General features: G+C 42.3%; 1 protein-coding gene and 1 long non-coding RNA gene across 4 annotated transcripts in view; one reads left to right on the forward strand and one right to left on the reverse strand.

The window, feature by feature from the left end:
- Positions 1–1,042: 1,042 nt before the first annotated feature.
- The window catches only part of LOC149267855 (uncharacterized), a 31,966-nt gene continuing 8,169 nt past the window's right edge, over positions 1,043–24,839 (reverse strand). For 2 of the 3 annotated variants that reach the window (XM_089473759.1, XM_089473758.1), the window contains 2 exons: positions 4,420–5,340; positions 1,043–2,231 (listed from right to left, as the gene is read on the reverse strand). In XM_089473759.1, the coding sequence (XP_089329885.1) occupies positions 1,168–2,229 (1,062 nt within the window). In that variant the 5' untranslated portion in view covers positions 2,230–2,231; positions 4,420–5,340 and the 3' untranslated portion in view covers positions 1,043–1,167. Of the gene's footprint in view, positions 2,232–4,419; positions 5,341–5,419; positions 5,562–24,839 lie in introns of those variants that run through there. The other variant, XM_089473760.1, reaches the window with a different exon arrangement.
- LOC149267856 (uncharacterized) lies at positions 5,647–7,412 on the forward strand. The gene is made up of 3 exons (XR_016270971.1): positions 5,647–5,960; positions 6,120–6,803; positions 6,865–7,412. It is a non-coding gene; the product is annotated as an uncharacterized LOC149267856 (long non-coding RNA).

Genomic DNA, 24,839 nt, shown 5'->3' on the forward strand with positions numbered 1-24,839 from the left:
GGAACAGGTATGCTGATTTGGAGAAAAAATGTTCCTAATATAAGGCAAGGAAGGAAATTTAGGAATTTTAATTCATATAACATGATTTACATTTTTAATCACTTATATTTTTGCTCATCAGATCTGTTCCTGTAACATAAAAAATATAATAAGTTTCCTGTTCCCAGCTCTATATTTAGTAATCTGAAGCTCGAGTTAAATTAGCTGCAAGTTGCTCGTTAAATTTCAGTGTTCGATGCTGAAAGCAAAAACATCTATTGAATTGATTGTGCTGTAATAATATAATAGAATAATCGATATCACCAATTTCGATATTCGAGAAATATCGAAGATCTATGCTGGGCTATCGATAGTGACAGCAACGTGAGCAGCCAGGTTTATTTCCAATATTGAGCAACCCTACTCCAAGCAACTTCCAACTGAAAGTCTGTCTCTCTTCTAAACTAGAATGAAGGTGGAAATAGAAAGCTACAAAAATATTTCAATTATTATTTAAGCATCTACATTCAAAGCTCCCTTGAATTCCTATAGATAAATACCGTAACTTCAGAATTCTAGCAAAATTGAAAATTAAGAAGTGAATAGAGGTCAAGAATTTGATCTCCTACAAATTTCAGATTGAGCCATTTACAACTTCCATTTAAGCTAAACTCTATTGAAACCAGTTGAGAACTATAAGCGACCGTATTGTACGGTTGATACCCTGTAGCTAGGTAGAGCACAGCTAGAAGTTTTTGCTCAAATGAATCCACTTGTTTGCTGCAAAAAAAGGAAGTCAAGTAGAAAGATGGAAAGAGATGGCGAGTGGAAAGAGAGGGATGGCGCCTCTGAATGAAAGAAAGTTTCGCTCTGGCCGCTCTAAGGCTAAGGATGCAGCTGAGCGTAATGAAGTTTGCGTAGCCAAAACGCGTCTTGTGTTTGCGCAATTTCCGTCAAGTGGTTTTCTTGCCTCGCTTACGCATTCCGCATTTTTCCAAGCGATTTGCTCAAAGTTCGCCCGCCCCGCCACCCACCGCATTCAGACCACCGTTTCGGGGCGCAGTTACTAGAATTTTTCATTTATTTGTAGGATCTGTGGACAAGAGTGTTGGCATCGTTGAGTTAGGAATTGACTGGGCACGATCCGCAAACGTTCTGATATCACAGACAGCGTGGGCCATCCATCCACTAATTGAGGCGTGGCAGGCTCTGGCGCAGCCAATTGCCGAAACGTATCCAAAACGGTTGACGGCGTCGGAGTCGGGTCTCGACGACGACGGGCTCGTCGATTTGTTGAACAGCCGACTCGGAGGGCGGCGGCACCTCCAGTTCCAGCATTACATTGTGCTGTGCCGCTTCCAGATCTTGCTGTTTGACTTGCTGCTGCTCCTGCTCCTGCTCCTGCTGCTTCTCCTGCTGCTCAGGCTGCTTCTGCTGCTCTTCCTTCTGCTCCTCCTGCTGCTTGAGCTGCTCTTCCTGCTGCTCCTCCTGCTGCTCTTTCTGCTGATGCTCCTCCTGCTGCTTCTGCTGTCGCAGCTCCTGCTGTTTGCGGCTGAGCTGCTGTTTGAGCATGTTGCGACTGTCAGACAGGTTGCAGGTGCGCTCGAGAAACTCCTCGAATTCGCCCAACTCCTCGTTGGGATCGTGGGCCAATTTGGGTTGCTCGTCCGGCAGCTCCTCCGGCTCGCCAATTTTCGAGCCGTCGGCCATGGTCTCGGTCCTGGTGAAGAGCGTCGCCTTGTGGGTGATGAGCGCGGCCAGTTGTTTCCTCTGCTCGATGGCCATGATGCTCACCTCGTTCAGCATGTCGCAGTCCTGGCCAGCGGCGGCTCGCGTCTCGGCCGCATACACATGGATATGCAGGCTGGGCAACTCCTTGACCAATATGCTGCCGTCGTCCTGGACGAGCACATTGAAGCTTGGCCTACCCATAATCACGTCCACATCGAGCCCCAACTCCGGCAGTATTTGGATGCGCTGGAGCGGCGTGGTCAAGCTATTCAACAGCTCCAGATCGTTGATGCGCTGCTGCAGTAGCGATTCGCCACTCGCCTGCTCCGCCGGCATCAGCTGCCCCAACAGCGCCCAGTCGAAGATCGAGGGCAGCAGCCCGCTCTGCACGATCGAGTCGGGCACCTGGATGGCGAACTTGCGCGCCTTCCACACGGACCGCAGCTTGTCAATCTCAACCATGCCATACAGTTTACAGTTCTGCTGCATGTCGGTAGGATAAGAATATTCATTGTTCATGACTGAGAGCGGGCGAAAAGACAGAGAGAGAGAGAGAGAGGTGTGAGATTAGTGGAATGATATATTGTATATGTGAGATATAATGTACGGAAAGCAGAGAGGGAAAAAGATATAATAAATTGGAGACATTATAATGAATATGAGGGAGAGATATAGGGTATAGAGAGAGTATACATAGATGATAGATGATAGAGAGAAACACAGAATTATTCTGGGAGGAGAACTTATTCTGATAGAGATGAAGAGATTTATGCTTACATAGGGATATTCAGAAATAGAATTATTCTCAGAAAGTGAAATCTGAGAAGCAGATTATTATTCTGAGAGACTTAATCATTCTGAGCGAAAGAATCATGAGGTACAGACAGAGAGAGAGAGAGAGAGAAAGAGAGAGAGAGAGAGAATTATTCTATGATAGAGGGACAAAGAATGGTGGAGAAAAAGAAAAATGGAGAATTTTTAGATGATAGATAGACAAAGAGAGAAAGAGGTAGATTTAGAGAAGTATTCTGCGATGGAAGGACAAAAAGACAAAGAGAGAGAGAGAGAGAGAGAGAGTGACAAAATAAAGGGCTTATATTGACTGACGGAGAAGTCGCTTGAGGGAGGGAGAAAAGGAATACTTGTCCAAGACATAGAGAAAGATAGAAATACTTAACAAAGATAGAGAGAGAGAGAGAGAGAGAGAGCCGAAAAGCGAAAAAGAAAGAGATGTAGAAAATAGGTCTGAGTGATGAAAATAGTTCTATAAGGAAAGAGAGAATTACTCAATATGAGAAGAAAAAGAAAAAGAATTTGAGAGAATAAACAAGACTTTTGTATTTAAATGGACCTAGAGAAATCCTACAAGGGGGAGCCTTACATAGCATGCAAAATAAAAACTTTAAGAAATTCTCAAATATGTGGTTAAGAGGGGATGAGGCTATTAGATTAAAAAGACTTAAGATTAGGGACTCCACTTGAGTGCATAAATTTGATACATTGCGTGCTCATGGTAAGCTATAGAAAATATTATTCGACATACCTAAAAATATGTATATAAATATATGTATATACATATATACTTATACAAGTAATTCTAGTTATAGGACTTTGTTATGTAAGATAAGATGATAAGCACCTAGATTGGGTAAAAGTTTTCAAACTTCAAATTGAAACGAACTTCTTGAGATGTGGCACATAGTTAAGGACGACTTTAGCGACTGCAGCAGCTGTCCACGCTTCAATTGTGTTTATTGCATTAAAATTAACTTATTTATTGTTATTATGGAGCAGGCCATAAAGCGAATGCGTAAAGGTAGCAAACGAAGCAAACGCCAAAGTCATAAAAACTGAAATTTGTCGCTGCGTGTAAATGGAATTGTTTAAAGGTGAAAGCGAACAAATAAACAAATTAAGAGAGGCAGGGACTCGGAATGGACTCACGCAAGGGCAGAGGGGAGGTGGGTCTAAGAAAAAAAAATAAAAACAGAAAGGGGGCATTCCGAGAAGCAGAGGGACGAGGCAAGCATAGAGGGGATGCAATATAAAAGCGGGTCACAGAGAGGGAAACCTGAGTGGGGGGTAGTCCAAGAGGAAGGATTCCGAGAGGAGCACTCCGAGAGGGACGAGTCCGCCAGGAGGAGCTCTGAGAGGAGAGACCTACAGAGGTTTCTCCAAACAGCTCCGAGAGGGGGGAATTCCGAAGGGGGGGACTTCAAAAGAGAGAACTGTGATGGGAGGATATTCGCAAAGGGAAACCTCTCACAGTGCGAAGGGCGAGGACCCTGAGTAGGGGTAAGCAGGAGGTAAACACTGAGAATTGGTCTCGGTATGCGCAACGGATACGCATTATTTTTGCCGGGCCAGCGAGCTCGAAGGCAGCCGCAACAATAAGCCAAAAGGCAACAGCCGAGCAGGCAGCCATATACAGAGGAATATGCAGTGAGGGAGCGGGACAGGCTGCACTGCTGGGCAGGGGGCGTGCCCGGAGGGGTCTCTGGCCAACGTCTGGGCATTGCAGACGACGGCGATTTAATCTTTGCAGACATTTTTATTCAAATTTATTTCAATATTTCGTTTAGCCCTTTTTGTGAGCAAGGCCCCAGGAAATGGGTGAGCGAGGCAGAGCCAATCAGACCAACAGCATCAATGTACATTTCAATATAATATATATACATATATATATACCTACTTATAACTAGGACTTACCTCTTGAAATTTGTATTGTTGATGCTAGCTTAAAATTGGGTTGGTAAACAAACAAATTAAACAAAATCAACTAAAAATTTGGATTAGTTACGTGTAAGAAAAAAAAAAAAGGACACACAAAACAAAAATAGTGCCTAGGTCGGACGAGGGGTTGGGTTGTGGGGGATGGGGCTTGCAAACTCCAGCAACTGATCGAATCGTCTTCCTCAAGCAACGTAGAGACTTCTTGTTGAGCACGCACCCGGTTCGGGTTTCGGATCAGTTCACAGCTTTTCGGTTTCCTGGTCGCTCGTTCGACGATGGGCACTATTCACAGTTCTCGATATATGGATATAGGTGTATATACATATATATTTGTGAAAATATATATATATACATATATAGAGAATATGTATATATTCGATTGGCTTGCGGTACTTTGAATGTCGGGTGAGTCTCGCTGGAGACCCACAAAATCGATCGCTTTTAACTATATAATTTAATTGGTTAAGTTAAGGAATTCAAGGCCAAAGTGATTTGAATAGTGCAAGAACTAAACACAAATGGAGCACTGGCCGAAATTTCGATTTACGAACGGGAATATTGACAGCGGGTAAATAGATTTGAAATTTTGTTGGTGACTCGAGTGAATTGAGTTTGGCTTTGGTTTGACGGGATTTCTAAATTTTTAACAGAGTAGGCGAACCACCATCTGAGTGAGGCCCGGCATTTGCTGTCACATTACTTCAGAGCTGCATCAGTTAAAAATTACTTTAAACATTTGAGAGCCTGTGTAGGGCTCTCACTCAGACGAGCATCGTTTCGGATCTTGGTTACACTCTCTTTGCTCGAATATGCCCAAGGCCAATCGATTGACTTGATTTTCCTCCTTATCGGTCACTGGCCACAATTTCTCTCCTTGATTGGGCCATACTCGTCTATCTGTATTAATAAAAGAAGCAGAGAATGATTCGATTAATAGCCGTACACAGTGTTCAGGGCATCTACTAGTCGTACATACCCGATTGAAGCATATTTATTTCATATTATCTATATGACAATGGTCACTCTTTAATGCCAATAGTTCTTAGGCATTAATTAATTTAGATTAACCTCAATAGGATTTTGATTGCAGCATTTGTGTATTTATCCAAGTCTGGTCACACTGTTAGTCCAAATAACTCTAGCCTAACCAATTTAAGTATTTATACAATACTATTAATCGTGTATGGTCACACTATTTATAATTGTTTCTGAGTCTTCCGTATTTCCTGCTATATTCAAGCTTGGTCTTACCACTTTTGTCTTGTAAATACTCCTAACCTCAATTCGTTTTCCATCTCACAATTTTCCGTCACGTCTAATAATTAATTTCCTTATTAAATTTGTTGGGCTTTAACTTTTTGCTGGTCGTCCGGCGTAATTTCATAGCCGGAATGCCCTCAAAACTCTGGCGTAATGCGCTTAAGTGTCTGGTATTTGCCAGGACATAGCAGATAGCGGTACAAAAAATGAGGCTAGCGTCAACAATTAGGCGCAAAAGTTGAAATACCCTAGACTGGGTAAGTACAATGCACCAGGCATATGCTTTACATACGTTTTCTGTTTCATTATGTGTTTCTATTTGGTCAAATATACAGAGCTTTCAATATTTTATCAATAATTCATATTGACTGCAATTTCTATTTCATATTAATATTATTGTTTGCCTTTACATTTAGTTTCGTCAAGCAAATGGCAATTATAGGGTATGTCAAAGGCGAGCATGTGCATGAAACGAGAAGAAACTGCGTTCGCAAGGAGCCAGTTCATGGACGCAACTCTCACATATGTTCAGAGCTTGACTGGAAGCAAGCTGTCTGCTCTTGGAGAGACCGAGCGGGAGTGGAGAGAAGGAGAGCAGGAGAGAGGTGAGCGCATGGACTGTGCAGCTGGTCAGACATGTTGTCAACTTTGCAAAAAGCGGAAGTTAGAAATTTCACAGTGCGATGCCGCTGCCGCTGCCGCTGCCTCTGGCTCTGGCTCTGCCGCTACCTCTGCCTCTGCCTCTGCCTGAGCTGCTGCTTTGGCTGCAACATAGAATTCATTATGGCGGAAAATGTAAAAGGCATAAACAGCATCGCACAACATCCGCATGTCTACAAACACAACCACATGGGCACACGCGCACACACGCACGCACACATGCATCCGGATGAGGCGAGTGCATGGCTGCGCGACGAGACACAGACAGAGACACACAAAGTGGAACTGGAACTGTAGAGCTGTCCCGGATTTGTTGGCCAGTTCGACTTCAGTGCCCGCTTAATATGCTAAATGTTGCAGCTTGTGCGAGCTTAATGCGACTCGGACTTTAAAAAAATGAAATCAAAAGGGAAAGGGAAAAGGGACGGAATGCATCACAGGTTAAATCAGCATTCCCAAAATATTCAAAATTAACTCAAAGTCCTTGTTTTCCTCTTACAGCTGGAAGGCTTCCATATTCCAGACTCCTGTGCTTCTGTGGCCAACCTAACGGTGAGTTTTTGTTTTCTTTCTTTGATTGCAAAACGCTTAAACAGCTGCGCAAAAGTGACGCTCGCAGTTTAACTGTAAAAGCAAACAGCGTATTCCAATGGAAGCGCAGCTTGAATGCACAACAGCTACACAACAGCTGCGCAACAGTGGTTTGCTAGTGTCGCTGAGTTAGTGCTCTTGCTCGAGCTGTTGTTGTCGCGCACAGGCAGCGTTCATCTAAGCTGCACGCGCACTCACTCACACATATACACAAGCATGCAAAGAAGTCATAGCTGGAAAGTGGAGAGAGACTCTCCTGCCGGTGTGTATGTGTGCGTGTATGCAAATGCGCTGGCAATTTGTGGGCGTGCGAGCGAGTGCGAGCACAAATCGAAAATGAAAATCTACAACTTGGAGAGAAAACGAAAAAAAATAATAAAAAGTTTGTGTTAAAGCGAATATACTTTCTGGCGCAATGGCTGTTGTGAGTGAGTGAATGGGCAGCGGTTGTGAGGGACTGAGAGAGATAGAGAGAGAAGGCAGGCAGAGGGTTGGGAGCGTGTATTTATGCTGCTGCTGTTATCGATGCCTCCATTGTCAGGCTAATTCATGTGTCGCCTGCAGCAGTCGATGCTGCTAAATCGATTAAAGAGTCAACAGATTTCAAATGCAAAACAGACGCAGGGCATAAAATATGCAACCAGATTGTCTGTCGCTGTGCGAGCGTGTGAGCGGTATGGAGATACTGACGGAGAGAGATAGAGAGAGTGAGAGAGAATAGCAGAAAAAATGAATGCTGTGGGCGCACCTAATGGGCTAACCTTGCACAGATTAGTGCCAATAATTGCCGCCGGTGGCGCTTTAGTTCCAAATGAGAATTAAAGCAAATAAACGCATTTCAATTACAATAAACAAACCGCAACAATTGAATATAAAATGTCATAAACATTACTACACCAACACACACACACACACACACACACAGGTATATGTACATATACATATCGATATCAATTTAAATGGCCACGCATACTGTTATCTCTTTTACGCCCATTATCAATTATCTTAATTGGCGCTTTTTATTCAATTAATTTAACAATAATTAAGCAATTTGCATGAAAAATTAATAAATTAAATCGATAATTTTATTTGGCTTTAAAGTAGTTGATAAATGTCTAGATAACAAGTATATGCAGCTAGGACGATAAGTATCGATATTAAATACTGTTCCTTTTGTAAAGTCGTGTTGATCATCTTTCAATAGAATTTAATGCAATTTAGGATAATTTTTTCATGTTATTCCCTGAATCCATTTTTAATAGGAAATCAGGGTATAATAGTTTTGATGAAAGGCGTGGAAGACCCCACAAATTATATATATTCTTGATCAGGGTGACTAGCTGAGTCGATTTAGCCCTGTCCGTCTATCCGTATGTAATAAACGCGCCGATCTCAGAAGATATAAAAGCTAGGGACTTGAATTTTGTAAACATGTGTATCTAATAAAATCGATAACGCACTCCATTATGTTGTTATCGATTAAAATATTTTCGAAAATTAGTTATTCTATTATATCTCCTACACATTTAGAGCTATAGCTTCTACATTTTAAGTGTTGATTCATATGTATTTTATACAATTTCGATTTTTGTTGTAACTGACTTCCCATCCTTATATTACCCCTTTGTAAAGTAAATTTTATAATGTTTTTAGTAACTGTCAAGTAACTTCAACGAAATCCATAGAACAATTTTATATCTATCCATCTATATTGTTATGATTTCTTCGCTCTTGATATCAATAACCAAGATTAACCTCTATCGATAGTGTTTCTTCTTCCTTTTAATTAACTTAGACATTTTAGTTTCGCTCTCGAAATTAGTTTTAACTTCATTTATCAACTAGTTCTAAGTTCTCAGAATGTGTTGCTGCCCTTTTTTTGATAACCTTTGCTTTGCCATTAAATTACGCAAGTTTTTCGAGTAATATTATGTCAGCATGGTCCCAAACACACACACACACACAGCCATTGATGGAGAGGCATTAAAATTGGCTTGCAACACATTAAATAACATCCAAGTTGAAAGGACTCTCGCCCCTTCTAGCCCCTTCCCATCTATTGTTGCCTTTGCCTTTGTGCCTGTGGCCCATTCAAAAGGACACACACACACACGCACACACATTAGAGTAGAGCTCTTAAAACTACACACACACACGCGCGCATATATGAGTGGGACGACAGGTAAATGTATAAATCCGTAGCTTTTGTGCTCGCCAACATTTTTAACATACTAATTAGTCTTTTGTAAGATTCATTATCATAATTGCAATTAACAACAAAAACGAGCAGCCAGCTGAGGGACTGGGGCAAGGGCAGGCGCAGCACAGGGGCAGGTGCAGGGACAGGTGCTGGGGATATAGGCCGGGGCTTAACCATGTTGCCAACGTTGTCAACAACAAAAACGAATGGCAAAAGGCTAAAAAAAAAAAAAACACAGGCGCAAAGTAGGCCCAAGAGAGTAGGAGAAACGACAAAAATGCAGACAGAGAGAGAGAGAGAGGTAGAGCGTAGCGAGGCCGCTGTTGCTTCTATCCCTGATGTGGTCGCCTAATCCCTGGCAGCTTTTGCTCTCTTGGTTAAGCACCAGACATGGCTGTTGCCTGTTGACTAACACAAATCACATTAATCCGTTGATTGCAACGACTTTGCATTGCCTTCAACTCGGCTTTTTAATCCTGTGAACAATTCTCATAATCCTCCATAGCGAGATAACAAGGGACAGAGACAGAGAGAGAGAGAGAGAAAGAAAGAGAGAGTGGGGGAAGAATGGGGCTTGTGTCTGCTTCGAAAAGTTGAAGCTCTGGTTCAAGAATTAAGCCTAATTGTTAAATAGGTTTCTCCGCCAAGTTGACTAAAGCTTAGCTTATATAGCTAAGCTCAACTTAAAGCGGTCGACAAGAATGTTCCTAAAGAGCTTTAACTAGGTTAATCCAATGAAATGTTTTGTGCCCTTTAAGCATGGTGTAACGGGGTATATGCTTTCGTTGCCTTGCATTTGCAGGCAGAATAAGCTATACATGCGTAATCTTGATCAGAATTCAAGTCAAGTAAGTCCGTCAGTCATTCAGTATGAACGCGACCATCTCAGAATTTATAAGAGCTAGAGACTTGGAACTTTTTTGAAAGTCCCTGTAAATCAGGTGTAGATCGAGATAATTAAACAAAATCTGGAACTATTTATATTTTATTAATGTCACTTAAAACTCCAATATCTAAAACTCTTATCAAAAATAATTTATTATTAATATTATATCTTGTACACCTCATAAATTGGTATTTTACACAATTTTGATTGTTGTTATATATTGGATACCCTCTACTTATTGTCGTTTCGACTGTCTGTCCGCCCGACTGTCCGATAATTTGAGCCGATCTTAGAGGCTCTCTTACTTGTATTTCAATCCATAAATTATCTACTGCCAACGTTGTTACCATAAATAATTTGTTAGTACATTGTAATATTTAATTAGAGAGGTACTGTATCAGTTTAGCTGACTAATAATAGTCTCTGTGCATTTGACCCAATTAGTCTGTATGTGTCTGTGTATGCATGTATGTGCGCTGTATGTATGTATATGTAAGCTTAATTGTGGCGGGACAGTCGATACAGCAGAGACTAAAATCCGCTTAGGCCTTCATCATTTATAATGTCGTCTAATCACCTATCAAAATGCACAAATGAAAATTTAACAAAACGGATTAATTACATTTCAATATGGAAGTGCTGTTCATGTGTGTGTGTGTGTGTGCAAGTGTATTAGAATATTTGAGTATTGAATTTGGTATATGCACGAAATAAGCATATATTGTGAATGAGTGAGTGAGAGAGAGAGAGAGAGAGAGAATGAGAAAATGAAATAATATGAAGTTTATGACTCATAGAGGGTATCTTCAAGTCTAGCAATCCACACAGACTTTCACTATGCCATGATAGTGCTTCAAGTGAAACACTTTCGAATATTCGCACTCATTCATCTGCCTATTCATTTGTATGCATAATCGTGTTCGAGCCTCCATTCATACTCGCACAATAATTGATTATGTAATCGCTTTAATGAACTCCTAATTGAATTATGGGTTTTAGCCTGGATGCTACGGTTGTGATTATGAAGTCGAATGCGCGCTCCCATGTGTGCATTCCACTTCACACCTCTTGTACATATATATATATATATACATATGTATGTCTATCTCTTTCGCTACATGCGTCTCGCTGTCTCGTTCGACAAGGGCCATAAAATTTCAATTAGGCAAAAACCATTGAAGAAATTAATTGACAAAAAGCGACGCCTTGAGCTAAGTCTGGGTACTTTATTATATAGCTACTCGCGTACTTCACTCTCGCCCTCTCTCTCTCTATCTCTCTCTCACTCTGTCTCCCACACACTTCTCGTATATTGCTATCTCTTGTGCTCCATGAATTTTCGCAGCTTCTACAACATGAAAATTAATTTTCGACAATTTACTGCGCAATCTTACGCAAAAGTTCAACAAAAGCGACGATGCCACCCCAGACCCTAGACTCCAGACCCCAGCCCTTGTTACCCCTTAGCCCTCTCTCTCTCTCTCTCGCTCTCTCTGTCTGTCTTTCTCTCTGCCACAGTTTAAACCAAACAATCTGCAGCTGTGAGCAAGCGGCATTTAACGGCAAAGCGTTAAAATTCCTTTACACTTGGACCGATTCCGCGATTGCCACACATACACACGCATACATTCAGCCCTCAGGGCTTGGGGGTTGAGGGTTGGGGGTTGAGCCCAAAGAAATTGCATAAAACTTGTTGAAAAATTGTTCAGCTTGAGTTGCCGCTGCTGCTGCTGGCTCGGCTCAGCACTGACTGCTGTACCATATGAACGATATGCATTCGCTCACCCTCAGTTGGCATACCCGCCCCCGCTACCGCCCTCTAATAGACAGCCTCCGCAAACGTCCAAGCTCGCTCCCCTCTGGTTTTGCTTCCTTCCGCGTGCCACTCCTCCCCTCCCTCAGCAGCTCCTCATAGCTTTTCAACTACATTGTCATTTAATTTTGGCAATAAATGTGTGCTAGAAGCCCCAATCCCCATCCCCTATCCACAATCCCCCATCCCCCGGCCGCTATCTCCGTTTCCTTCCGCTGCAGACGACAACATTGTGTGCAAACTGTCTGATAATCGTCTTCCGCCTATTTTAACGTGACCTCCATCGCCCATCCACCCGTTCTGCCCCCTTGCCCCTCTGCCACACTGTCCCGCTAGGTGGGCATCTTTTTCGCGCACATGTGCGCTGTTTAAATTATTCAACGGAAGCAACTCCACGAGCCGCCTACAGCCTTGCCTACGGCGGAGGCCTTCCCTTCTCTAAGTGTATGTGCGTGTAAAATATGATATTATGGCGCTCAAATAAATTACGCGGAAAATTATTATGGCCGATTCGTGGCTGGTCTTACATAAAGCACTAAGCCGCCCCCAAGCTACACCATCTCGTTCACAGTGCAGTCCACATACATATACATCTAGGCATCTATACATATGTATAGGTAGCTGATTCTGTTGCGTCGAGTCGGCTGTAGACCCATCATGTACTAATAATCCGTTGGCACTCACATCGAATGCAATTATTGGAAGCCAAAGCATGCGTGGGATTCAGCTCATTCAGCAGTAGCTCAGCTCATTCAGCAATGGTTGAAATATCTATTTGCCTATATTAGATATAGATATAAATATAGATATAGATATAGATGTAGATATAGATATAGATATAGATATAGATATAGATATAGATATAGATATAGATATAGATATAGATATAGATGTAGATATAGATATAGATATAGATATAGATATAGATATAGATATAGATATAGATATAGATATAGATATAGATATAGATATAGATATAGATATAGATATAGATATAGATATAGATATAGATATAGATATAGATATAGATATAGATATAGATATAGATATAGATATAGATATAGATATAGATATAAATATAGATATAAATATAGATATAGATATAGATATAGATGTAGATATAGATATAGATATAGATATAGATATAGATATAGATATAGATATAGATATAGATATAGATATAGATATAGATATAGATATAGATATAGATATAGATATAGATATAGATATAGATATAGATATAGATATAGATATAGATATAGATATAGATATAGATATAGATATAGATATAGATATAGATATAGATATAGATATAGATATAGATATAGATATAGATATAGATATAGATATAGATATAGATATAAATATAGATATAGATATAGATATAGATCGATCTCTCTCTATTATTCTATGCTCATCTTCCTCCTCTCCCTCTCCATCCCATTCTCTACAGAATTTTTCTGCCAGCCTGTTCTCTTGAGATTAATTTCATATTTGAACCGAATGTAGAGTCAATTCGAATTGGAATCATTTTACGATTTAACATTATTTTGCTCTCAATTTTCTTTTCAATTTGTGGCAAGAGCAGAAATGTTGTTTCGGGCTGCGCATACGAATAACAGACAACAGACAGCAGTTGAAAATTTGAGCTGGCTATTAAGCGGGCAGCACAATCAAATATTAGCACAAGGGTTAAGCCGAAAGGGTCGATTGGGGGCGGCCCAGGGCCTGCAGAGGGCACAAGTGCGTTTGGCATGAAATGAGCTGCAAATCCTTTTGGCAACATTCGACGGTGGACAAGTGGGGGTTGGGTCTGGGGGCGGCTGTGCCTAAAGACTAACTGTTAAAGGTCAGCCACTTGCGGGTGCCGGAGCGAAGGGGGTAGCCGGAGGTAGCTGACAGAGAGTCCTTTTTGGGGAGTAGAAGGCTTGCCGCTGTAATCTGTACGCTTACGTCAGTTTTGTGGAATAGGCTGTAAATACTTTAGTCGGGCGCCAGCTTTGGCTGCCCCCTCCCCCACTCAGGCCCCTCTCTGGCCCATTGCGTTGCCTGCTGCTGCTAGCAGTAAATATTTATGCTTGTGTTTTATTTATTTACATTGTCAAAACCAATTTTGCCCAAGGGTTCAATTGTTTTTCACTTTTATGCCTAACCAGCCAAGCAACGCACCAATGCCCGCCCCAACTCCGAGCCCCTTCGTCTTGTCAGCGACACGCATGCAAACAAAGTATTTCTGGACGTTGGACGAAAGTGTTGTTTGCTTTCAATTAAAAAGCATCGAGCAGTCGCAGCGCCTCCTTCTGCGCATTGTCAACCACCTGACGCGGTGAGTGAGAGGCGATGGCGTTTCGCGTACGGCTCCCCAGCCGGCACTCGACATTCAATTGCAGAACGAGCCCCATCCCGAATAACGGCCCAATTAACTCTTCTTATGCGCCATTTGGGCGCCCAAAACAGGAAACGAGCCTCTGCAGATGCCTCAACTCAACTCAACTCACTCAACTCACAAATGTCATAATCAACCACATATTTGTGTACTCACTGGCAGTAGATGGGCCCTCCTCTGTCTAGGCCATGCGGATCAAGGCTCTAGACCGATTAGCAAACTAATTGACAAGTGGGGAAGGACTTAGCGTGGACTTGGTCTAAGACATTCGAAATTTCTCTACTTCTGAATGGATTGGATATTAACTAAACTCGCTTTAGCTTCAACTCAAACTGAGTTTTAGTTGAGCAGGATTTAGTAGACTGGGAGATCTATTGAAGCCCTGATATATGCCTTAAGTTCTTATATAAAGGATTGCCTAAGACAATCGAAAATTCTGTACTTTCTATTAATCTCTATATATAGATAGTTTTCTTTGATTCCCAATTCAGCTTTGGCTTACCTAAAGCAAGCCTCTATAAGACCTGCAATTGGAATCACCAAATCTATCGATAACATTGCCAAATTTATCGATTGCTCTCACAGCTTTTGTTGCGCATTATCTAGTAGTTTGCAATCCAATTTAGTCAGAGGCCCAATGCTCTATAGGGGCGAAAGAAAGGCGATGCTATTCAGTGCAAATCCATTGATGTGCGCTCAATGCTCCATCTGTCTCTCTCTCTCTCTCTCTCTCTCTTTGTCTGTCTGTCTCTATATGCCTCTCTCACTTTCGCTGTGTACATTAGGTTGTTTATCACGTTAAAAGATTGAATGAAGCCCCTTGAATTGCCACAAAAGACAACTGAAGCACTTGGGAACCCTCTTTGTGCTGCTGCTGCTGTTGTTGTTGTTGTTGTTGTTGTTGTTGTTGTTGTTGTTGTTGTTGTCTCGGCCATCATGGCCCATTCGCATGTCAACAGAAATGCCTTTCAATTTATTTAATAATGACCCCAATCAGTGGCTTAACGGTCCCAGCTTAAATCTCTCTGCCTCTCCACAAGGCGCCGTTTGTTTGTACTCGAGAGTTGGGAGGTCTCGCTCTTCTGCTTCTTCTTCTCTCCTCGTTTTTTTTTTTTTTTTTTTTTTTTTTTTTTTTTTTTTTTTTTGGCTGCGTTGCATTGTTTGAATGAAAACTTTTATTAATGCCAGCGAACGGTCTGATGTTGACTGCTGATGCTATATAGCCTGAAATGTGCTCTCCCTACAATTCTGCCTCCCTCTCTCTCTCTCTCTCTCTCTCTGTCTATCTGTCTGTATCGTTTCCCTGCTGCATTCGCTTCATTATGCGCCTGAAATTTTGCTTGCAACTTTAATCCCAGGCAACTGGCAACAGGCAGCAAGCAAATGCCCGACACGAGATATTAGCACTTGCCTTCTATCCATCTCCCTCCCGCCATCTCCCTCTCTCTCTCTCTCTCCCCCTCTCTCTCGCTCGTTTACACAAGCAAGTTTCTCCCGACACACACTTATCTGCAGATTGCTTTATGCATAAATGGCACGACTTTGTCGTTGATGCATACACGCGCCACAGCTTAAAGGGGGCTGCGAGGTGGACATGGGGTGTGGGCGTGGCATTCCATTTTTCAAATTAAGTGCAGTCTTAGCTGTGGCACAGTCTGTGATGCTCAATCAATTAGTCGAGCGATTCGCTTAAGGCGACTTGTTAGCCTGCATCCGTTGGCCAGAACTTGTCTGGCCAGAAGCCGAATGCCGATTGCCATTAGCGCATAGCCTTTCATCTAGAAATGGCCTTACACTATCGACTTGTTGCATTTGTTACTCAAGCGAAAGTTAAGCGAAACTTTACGTTGATTTCCACTCATGGGCAATTAAACGAGCTGTTGATTAAATGTAATTCTTCGGCTTAGCTGCATAATCTATGAACCACTCTCTCTCTCTCTCTCTCTCTTCGGCAATCAACATATAATATCTAATCTAATAATTGCACTTCCTTTCCTTTCTTTTCAATACTCGATATTACCCATTCGCTTAATTCCCTTCGGATCCCTTTTATCTCTCAATATTCGCTCTGGTTATAATCCCTCTTCTGTTGATCTTTCCTCCTTGATTTTAACTGTCACTCTGCGCTCTCATGTCTCATTTTTTCTCTCTCTCTCTCTCTCTCTCTCTCTCTCTCACTTACCCACTCTCTCTCTCTCTTCGCCAGTCTCTATCTCTCCTCGGTAATATCACTCGTTACTTTCAAGCTACTCGCTATGACTTCTAGCCTCTTCCTATGACTTCTAGCTATATGATGCTCTTCAATCTGAGTCATCTCACTCGTTCATCGCTGTGACTGCTCGCCACTCACTCCTATACAATATATTTTTCCACATTACTCGCCGGCTTCTCTCGCTACTCGCTATGACTTCTCGCTACTTGCTCTTATACCTTGTATAAGCTCATATAATAGTTTCTTAAGCTGCGCGCTATAACCTCTCGAAACTTCCTCTAGATCTTATCCCTTAGTTTCACTCGTTACGAGCTTTGTCATGCCGCTTCCTACTTTTATACTAGATTTATCGCTCATCAGTTTCTACGTCCCTTTACCTTAGTCCCATCTGGTCCGATCCTTTGCTCATTCCATTCGCTACTTTCTCTCTCTACTCATCGTTTATCTCTTGTTATTTCCGATTCCTTCACATGCCGCTCTACTACTACAGTCACTCACCAGCTCCCCATTTTCCATGGACGTTCGAGCTGCTGCCATAAGCCACTCGCTGCTTGCTAAACCAGTTAGCTGCAGACAAGATGTTGGGCAGGGGACGGTGCTCGATAAAGTGCCCTATTTGATCGGCTGCAACAGCAGGTTTGGCCTCAACCAAAATGCAATTAGTGGCCACAATGTGACGCTGGCAGAGGCAGACGGGAGACGAGAGACGAGAGACGGGAGCGACTGTCAATTTTATTGACGTCAAAATGTAAATGGGAAATGAAACTGAAAATGAAAATGAAAGATGGCGACCACAAGCTTCAAAAATCACTAATGGACTTTTAATACAATAAATAATATGCAGCAAGTGGGAGCTGAGCTCAAGGGAGCGACAGGGCGACTAGTTGTGGGGGTGGGGAGGGATATCATAACAAAATATTCTTGTCATCCATTAAAATGACACACAGAGCAGGCCGCATGCCATATGCGCACATACATACGCACATATAGTTATCTATGTGCGAAGGAGTTGATGAGACAGCACCTCGATTAGGAGGAAGAAAAATGTTGTTGGCCTAAAAGCAATTCACAGTTGGGCCTAGTTTACTTTCATATCAGGCACACGTTGAGGGGGGGTGCGAGCGCCGTTATAATTGAATAGATGCGCCTTTATTGCTAATGCGTTCTGCAAGGGACACAAAGTGCTATTCGAACCCACAAAAACCACACAAAGCCGAGCGCCGAATTCAAAGTGAATGCGAGCCGTACGCTATCTACTGGTGCCACGAACTGCGCCGTGACCCCAAACTAAAATCAATTCAATGCGTGTTAAGCATTATAAATTATATGAAAATGAAACCCAAAAATATATATAGGGCAGAGAGCGATTGGCGAGTGCTAACAAAAGGAGTGTATGAGTTTATGCGGGGAAGGAGGGAGTGGAACTTAGCAGGAGAGAGGGAGCGAAAAATGTAACCATTTATAGTAGTCTAGTTAAGACAAACATGTATTGTTAGTCGGCCAGCTAAAAAAATCTAGAATATATCATCTAATGTACATATGCGGATGGGTAAAGCAGAGAGATTAGCCAAATTGAGAGACTTTAACACTAGTTGAAATGGGGAAAGGTCAATAAACTTTCGAGGATTATGGATATAGTTTAAATTGAGAGAGAGAGTGAGAGAGAGTGAGAGAGATAGAGAGAGAGACAGAGAGAGAGAGAGAGAGAGAGAGGGAGAAAGACGGAAGGAGAGTGAGAGTAGTCTAATTGTAAGATATTCTTATAAACAAGTTATACATATATAGGGTAGGTGGTGGTAGAGCAGTGAGAAAGAGAGAGAGAGTAGCCAAGGATAGAGAGCTTAGCTGAGTTGTGTGACTGTAAGGCTTGTTAGAAGGTAAGATCAATTAAGATAGAGAGAGAGTGGGAGGGAGGAGACAAAGAGTTGCTCAATTGTAAAACTGTCAAATAAACTGAAAAGTGAAATCAATAAAGACGGAGAGAGTTACTCTATTGAAAGACTATATTACTAGACAATGAGAGTAGAACAGGGAGAGTAACTCGAGAGCAGCTCTCTAGAGGCTATGGACCTTACCTACAGAGGAGATAATCTCACAATCAAATTACGGTGTTCCCCTCTCTCTCTCTCTCTCTCTCTTTCTCTTTCTACCTAAAAATTTTCGTCTACTATTGAGTAGATCTCCACTATATGCTCTAATATAGGGGCTATAGATCTTACCCACAAAGGAGACAATCCCACAATCAAACTACTGTCTTTCTCTCTCTACATCCTTCTCCCTCTCATTCTCTGGGCTTTACGTAAAACCTAATTTAAACTACTATTGAGTATATCTCCGCTATATGCTTTATTATATATAGTCATATTTAGTTCAATCAATGATATTTTGGCATACTAATAGGGTATTTAAGGTGCGACTCTAATTGCATATACGAATTTGCACTCAATGCTATTAAATTGAACGAAATCAATAATTCATTAAAATAATGTATGCATAAAGGATGAATATTTATGGCCAATGGTTGGGCGATGGCAGCAAAGACCCACAGCAAAGGACGACTGTGTGTTAGTGTGTGGGTGTGTATGTGTGTGTGTGTGTGTGTGTGTGAATTGGACACATGTAATGCCCAATAATGTTGTTAACAGCTAGCGATGCGAATATCTGTTAAGCAGATAATAGCTGGTCGCACTTGAACATGAAAAGATGATGAGATGACAGGATGAAAGTGGATGCTGCACATTCAACTTGCTTCTAAATCCTTGGCAAATGAAGAAGTTAAAGCGAGAAGCGAAGCCTGTCGCGAAACAATCAGAGAAGCACTTAACCGAATGAAACACAAGTAAACAAATGAATGCAAGTAAACACAAGACAAGCCAAACAGCAAATAGCCAAAGAATCTAGTCAAGTCGAGAGAGCAGGAGGCGGAGGAGGAGGAGAGGCAGGGGAAGTACAGGAAGCAGGAAGGAAGTGGAGGAAGGTCCTTTGCTGGAAGACAAAGCACAAGTTGAGGCAGTGCACAACTAAAGCAATGAAATAAAATGAAAATGCAAATGCATTAAGTATGCACAGGCAGAGCAAGAGACAAAGCGCGAAAGAGAGAGAGAGAGAGAGAGAGAGAGAGAGAGAGAGAGAGATAGGCAACGGCCGCTGTGATGCCGCTGTCCGAAACGGAGTAAATAAAGATGCTACCAAGTTGCCAGCGGCCATCAAGTTGATGCATGGCCCAAATGGGAAGGACACAGCGCAGTCAGTCAGTCAGTCAGTCAATCAATCATTCAGTCATTCATTCTGTCATTTATTCAGTCATTCAGTCCGTCGGCGACATAATGCAACAATGCGGCGCCATTTAAATCATTTTTATGGCCAGCGACATGCCACATGCCACATGCCACTCGCCACATGCCATATGCCACATGCCACATGCCACATGCAACAGGAATCGGCAGCGGCAACAGCATCAACAACTAATGCACTTAAAGCTCAACTTTCAATGGATTTCCTTTCACTAGATGGCAAACAGCCGGCCTGAATCAAACTACCCCACTCAGCCCATATACCCTCTCCCATTCGAGGGCGGCCATCAATGGCTGCGGCTGCTGTTGCTGCTGCGTCCACACAGCAACTTTTTCTATTAACGCGGACTTTGTCGATTTCTCCGCTTTCAGATAAATTCTGATGCGTCTTTAATATCAGTTTGTCATCAGACCTTGCCTTGCCTTGCCTTGCCAGCCACAACTGATTATCAGCAACAACAACAACAACAACGATGACAACAATGGCAACAGCATCATCGACAGCTGTTGCTATCTGCGATTTCATGTTGTTGTTGTGGTTGCTTTTCCACACATTTCCTGATGAGTTTTCGCGTAAACAGCTTCAATAAAATATTGCTAAACATAATTCATACAACATTTTGCAATTTATTTGGCTTCAGTGTCAGCTTCGTGTCATTAGATCTGTTAGCAGGCGAAGGTCGGGGAAATGGATGCGAGATGGATAAGAAACAGAGAGAGAGAGAGAGAGAGAGTGAGGCAGCAGAGCAAGGGTAGAGAGAGGGAAAGCGAGGGGGAGAGACAGAGAAAAAGAAGGAGGGAAAGAGAATAGAGCAAGATTAAAAGTGAGATGAAAGAGAGAGAGAGGGAGAAAGAAAAAAAACACATATAGGGAAAGAGACTGATTGACAGACGGAGAGAGAGAATGAAATATAGAAAGAGAAGAGAGAGAAAAAGCGAGAGAGAACCAGGAGCCACATATGAAAAAGAGTGACACAGTGAGAGGGAAGAATGACAGTGGAGAATATGTAAAATACAGAGATAGAGAAAAAGAGAAAGGCACAGCATAAGAGACAGGCAGAGTGAGAAATAGAGAGTGAGAGAAAGAATAGAACAAACAAAAATAAGAGAGCGAAAAATAAATAGAGAAAGAGGGATGAGAGTCCTAGAGAGAGAGAGAGACAAAAAGATAATGAGAACAAAAATCATATTTCGGTAGAATTGAAAGGATAGATCATAGAAGAAAGGATTTCGTCGTAAATAGGGAAAATCTAGCTGTTTTCTTGCTTAGGATACTCCTTAAAGTTCCTGAAATCAAATTAAGTTGTAATGAGGGTACTCAGCGAAACAAATAGAATTGGAATGAGCTCAAAACTGAAGAAAATACAATATATGGAGTGGAGTAAGAGAAGTCGCTTTCTAAAATACATGTGAATGTCTAGTTCCAAGCTGCGGTTAGCTGATTCACAATGTCGAAAATTGCATAAAGCAACTCTAAAACTAGAATATTTTGATAATAGTTTTGGCCGATAGTCGTATATAAAAGCACCAGCTGCCTGAGGTGGTCTCTCTATCTCTCTCTCTGTCTCTCAACTCATTTGAATGATGCTGAGAAGAAGCACTTAATTGAATTTGGAGGCTGTAAAATGTTGTTTATTAAATTGCGTTTGGCACTGTTGAGAAAGTTTAACCAATTCTCTGTCTCTTTCTCACTCGCTCACTCGGTCCGTCCAACCCCCCCCCCCCCCCCCCTCACTGTTGAGTTGGCGAAATAAATCAAATGCGGCCCTGGCGTTGATTGCGAATCAATGAAGTCGAGAAAGCTCTCAGCAGGAGGCAGCTACCGCTACTCAGTTGCTTGAAGTGCTGCCTCCGCCCTCCCTCCCTCCCCCCGCCACCCCGCACAACGACAGTCGGCTTCAGGTGCTGCTGTGGCAGTTGCAGCTGCGCTGCTAATTTACTAGCGTTAATTAATGGCAAAATCGGAAATGTACGCTTTGAACTTTGAACCGCAGACGCCGCGACAGGCGCCACTTAAAGAGTTAACACCATGCCCCACGAATCGGTCCAGGCGGTAGTTGCCACACAAAGGAAATCGGAGCACTCTTGCCTCAGCTGCTACTCCTGCTACTCCTGCTGCTGCTGCTGCTGCTGCTGCTGCGGTTCGCCTCTCGCCCGAAAGTTGCAAATTGAGTCGACGGCAAAGGCTTTCAGCTTGTTTTTGGCCAAGAGCACGCAAGACCCCCATCTCGCCAGCTAAATTATGCCAAAGAAGTGGAAAATTCTTAGTTTCGATATGGAGAACGCACGCAGCAGCAGTAGGAGCAGGAGCAGGAGCAACGGCTCGGCCGTCGACTTCCACTCAAGGTCCTGGCCAGAGGCGAACATTTGATTTGCCGGCAGACTAATTTTGCATGCAGCGCACAAAGGCAGACGAAAAACTGAAGTTCGCAGCGGCACAAAAGGCAGCGCCATCTATTGAACGGGGTAGACGGGGTAGGCGCAATCACACTCCCACACTCACACCCGCAGTTCCAGTCACAGTCGTAGTCACAGTCGCAGTCACAGTCACAGTCACGCAGACGATTGATTTTGGTAACGGGCCATTGTCACGCCGTACACAATCGAGAGCGGCGACTTAACTAGATTGAAGCAGCGCTCTCACAATCCGACTTAAAGTCCTGCCCAGGCGGTCAGGCTTTAAGCTCAGGCAGCGACTGCACACAGCAGGGACGGCCAAATGTCTGTGGACTGGCACTAACACGTACGCATATGCTATTGAAAATAGATGTATATACGTACATACACATATACGTAGGTATGTGTATGTGTGCGTATATGTGGACACATCCACTCGAGCACTCAACTCGATACGTCGGACACACACATAGCCGCACAGCGAGTGCATTTTGGTAGTTCGAACACGAAATATTTTATTATTATATATAATTTGCCATTATGATGATTATACATGGTATGCGGATTTGGATTTCGATTACCCTTACGTTAGCTCCTTCCCGATGCGAGCTGTGAGATTTTGCAGATTCAATGAACGTCGCCTACGACGACGACGCTTCGCTGTGCTGCATACTTTATGGCCACACACACACACACACACGCACACACCAGTGGGGCAAGCTTCCATCGAGCTGGACCATTCGACTTATAGCTGACCAATTCCAATGCGAATGGGTCCCCATCTGCCTCGCTCTCTGCCTCCCCCTCTCCTTCTCAAGCGAAAAAAACAGAAGCTGTGTAGCCAATCTGTCGGTCATCCACTTCCGTTGCGTTGACTACATGTAAATCCCCACGTCAGCTGCAGTTCAGCGAGCAAATAAATTCGCTTTTATCATATATTAAACAATTTTCCATTTTTGATGTGCACAAAGGCGACGCTCAATGGAATTTTTCGCAGTGAGTAAACTTAAAAGTCGCAGTTAGTGAGTCATTGATGCGAGTCGAAGATCGAACGTCCATTCATCGAATGACCAACAATGAATTGCATTTCGGCTCCACAGCTAATAAAGTCACAGGCTGCCAATCGGGACACATTGAAAGGCATGCAAATTAAGATAAAGTCAATATGGGTGCTGGACCATGCACTTCTGTAAGCCATATATAAGGCCTCAATCATTATTTATCAGCGAGTATTCATCAAACTTTTATTCGACTGTGGACCTACATCAGTTATCAATCAGACTATTGTATTATTAGTCTATATAAGCCATTAATTTGACAATTCATCTGTAATACATCAGCTTTTCAGCACTAATTCTTCACTCTTTCATCCAGCTATACAAAAGTTATCAGTCATCACTGATATCCCTGTCATTAATCATCAGCCATAAATCATAAATCATTAGGCATTAGTCATTAGTCATTAGTCATTAGTCATTAGTCGTTAGTCGTTAGTCGTTATTCATTATTCATTAGTCATTAGTCATTAGTCATTAGTCATTAGTCATTAGTCATTAGTCATTGTCATTAGTCATAAATCATTAATCTTTAATCATTAATCACTAATTATTAGTCATTAGTCAGTAGGCATTAGCCATTATTCATTATTCATTTCATTTTTCATTAGTCATTATTCATTAGTCATTGTCATTAGTCAGTAGTCATTAGACATTAGTCATTAGTCAGTAGGCATTTGCCATTATTCATTATTCATTAGTCATTAGTCATTAGCCATTTATAATTGGTCATTTGTCATTAGTCATAAATCATTAATCATTAATCATTAATCACTAATTATTAGTCATTAGTCATTAGTCGTTCGTCAGTAGGCATTAGTCAGTAGGCATTAGCCATTATTCATTATTCATTTCATTGGTCATTAGTCATTCACTCATTCACTAATTCATCAGTCATCAGTCATCACTCATCACTCATCATTGATTGTCACATAGATTAGTTATTTGTGCAGCATCAATTCGCAGACATTTTGAATGCTTCTGGCTTATTCAGCTGCTCCGCTGATAGCATCTATAATCGCATCTCCCCGACATTAAACCCATTTCTCGCCCCAACAAACGTTCCCGTCCCCGTTCTAACTAATTTTTGCAGTAGCTTCAAGCGAGTTGATTGACGTCAAAATTTGGGCCAATTGCTGGAATTATCATGGCCGGAATTGTCATTGGATTGTCGGTGGCGCTTTGACATGCACTCATCATTAGCAATGGATGCGGCGGCATCGCTTGACGCATAAATTAAGCAGCTTGCAGCTTGCAGCAGACGCCGCACGCGGGGCAAGGGGCGGGCCGAATATGACAAGGGCAATGGAAAAAGTGGAGGGAGCTCAAGTTGCACTTAATTAACTGCAATAAGAAACAGAAATGAACTGCAGGCAGAGGCGCAGAGCGCACATGATTAACATAATGAAGATGCTGATGGAGAATGATGAGAATTGCAAGCGCAACAGATGCGAGATGGGGGCGTGGCACTGGAGCTGGCATCGCTGTAAGCAAAGTTCGCCTGCGCAACAGAGTCGCATAATTCGTGGAGCTAATTTTGGCTCGTTAGTTGGGGACGTGACGGGACGCCGGGCCACGATGCCATAATAATTGCGTTAATAATTGCTAATGGGGCCCAATCAGTTGCGCCATCATGTTGCACA

The sequence above is a fragment of the Drosophila arizonae genome, chromosome X, assembly GCF_054131065.1.
Source record: "Drosophila arizonae isolate 15081-1271.41 chromosome X, UAZ_ARI_1.0, whole genome shotgun sequence".
Classification (NCBI taxonomy): domain Eukaryota; kingdom Metazoa; phylum Arthropoda; class Insecta; order Diptera; family Drosophilidae; genus Drosophila; species Drosophila arizonae.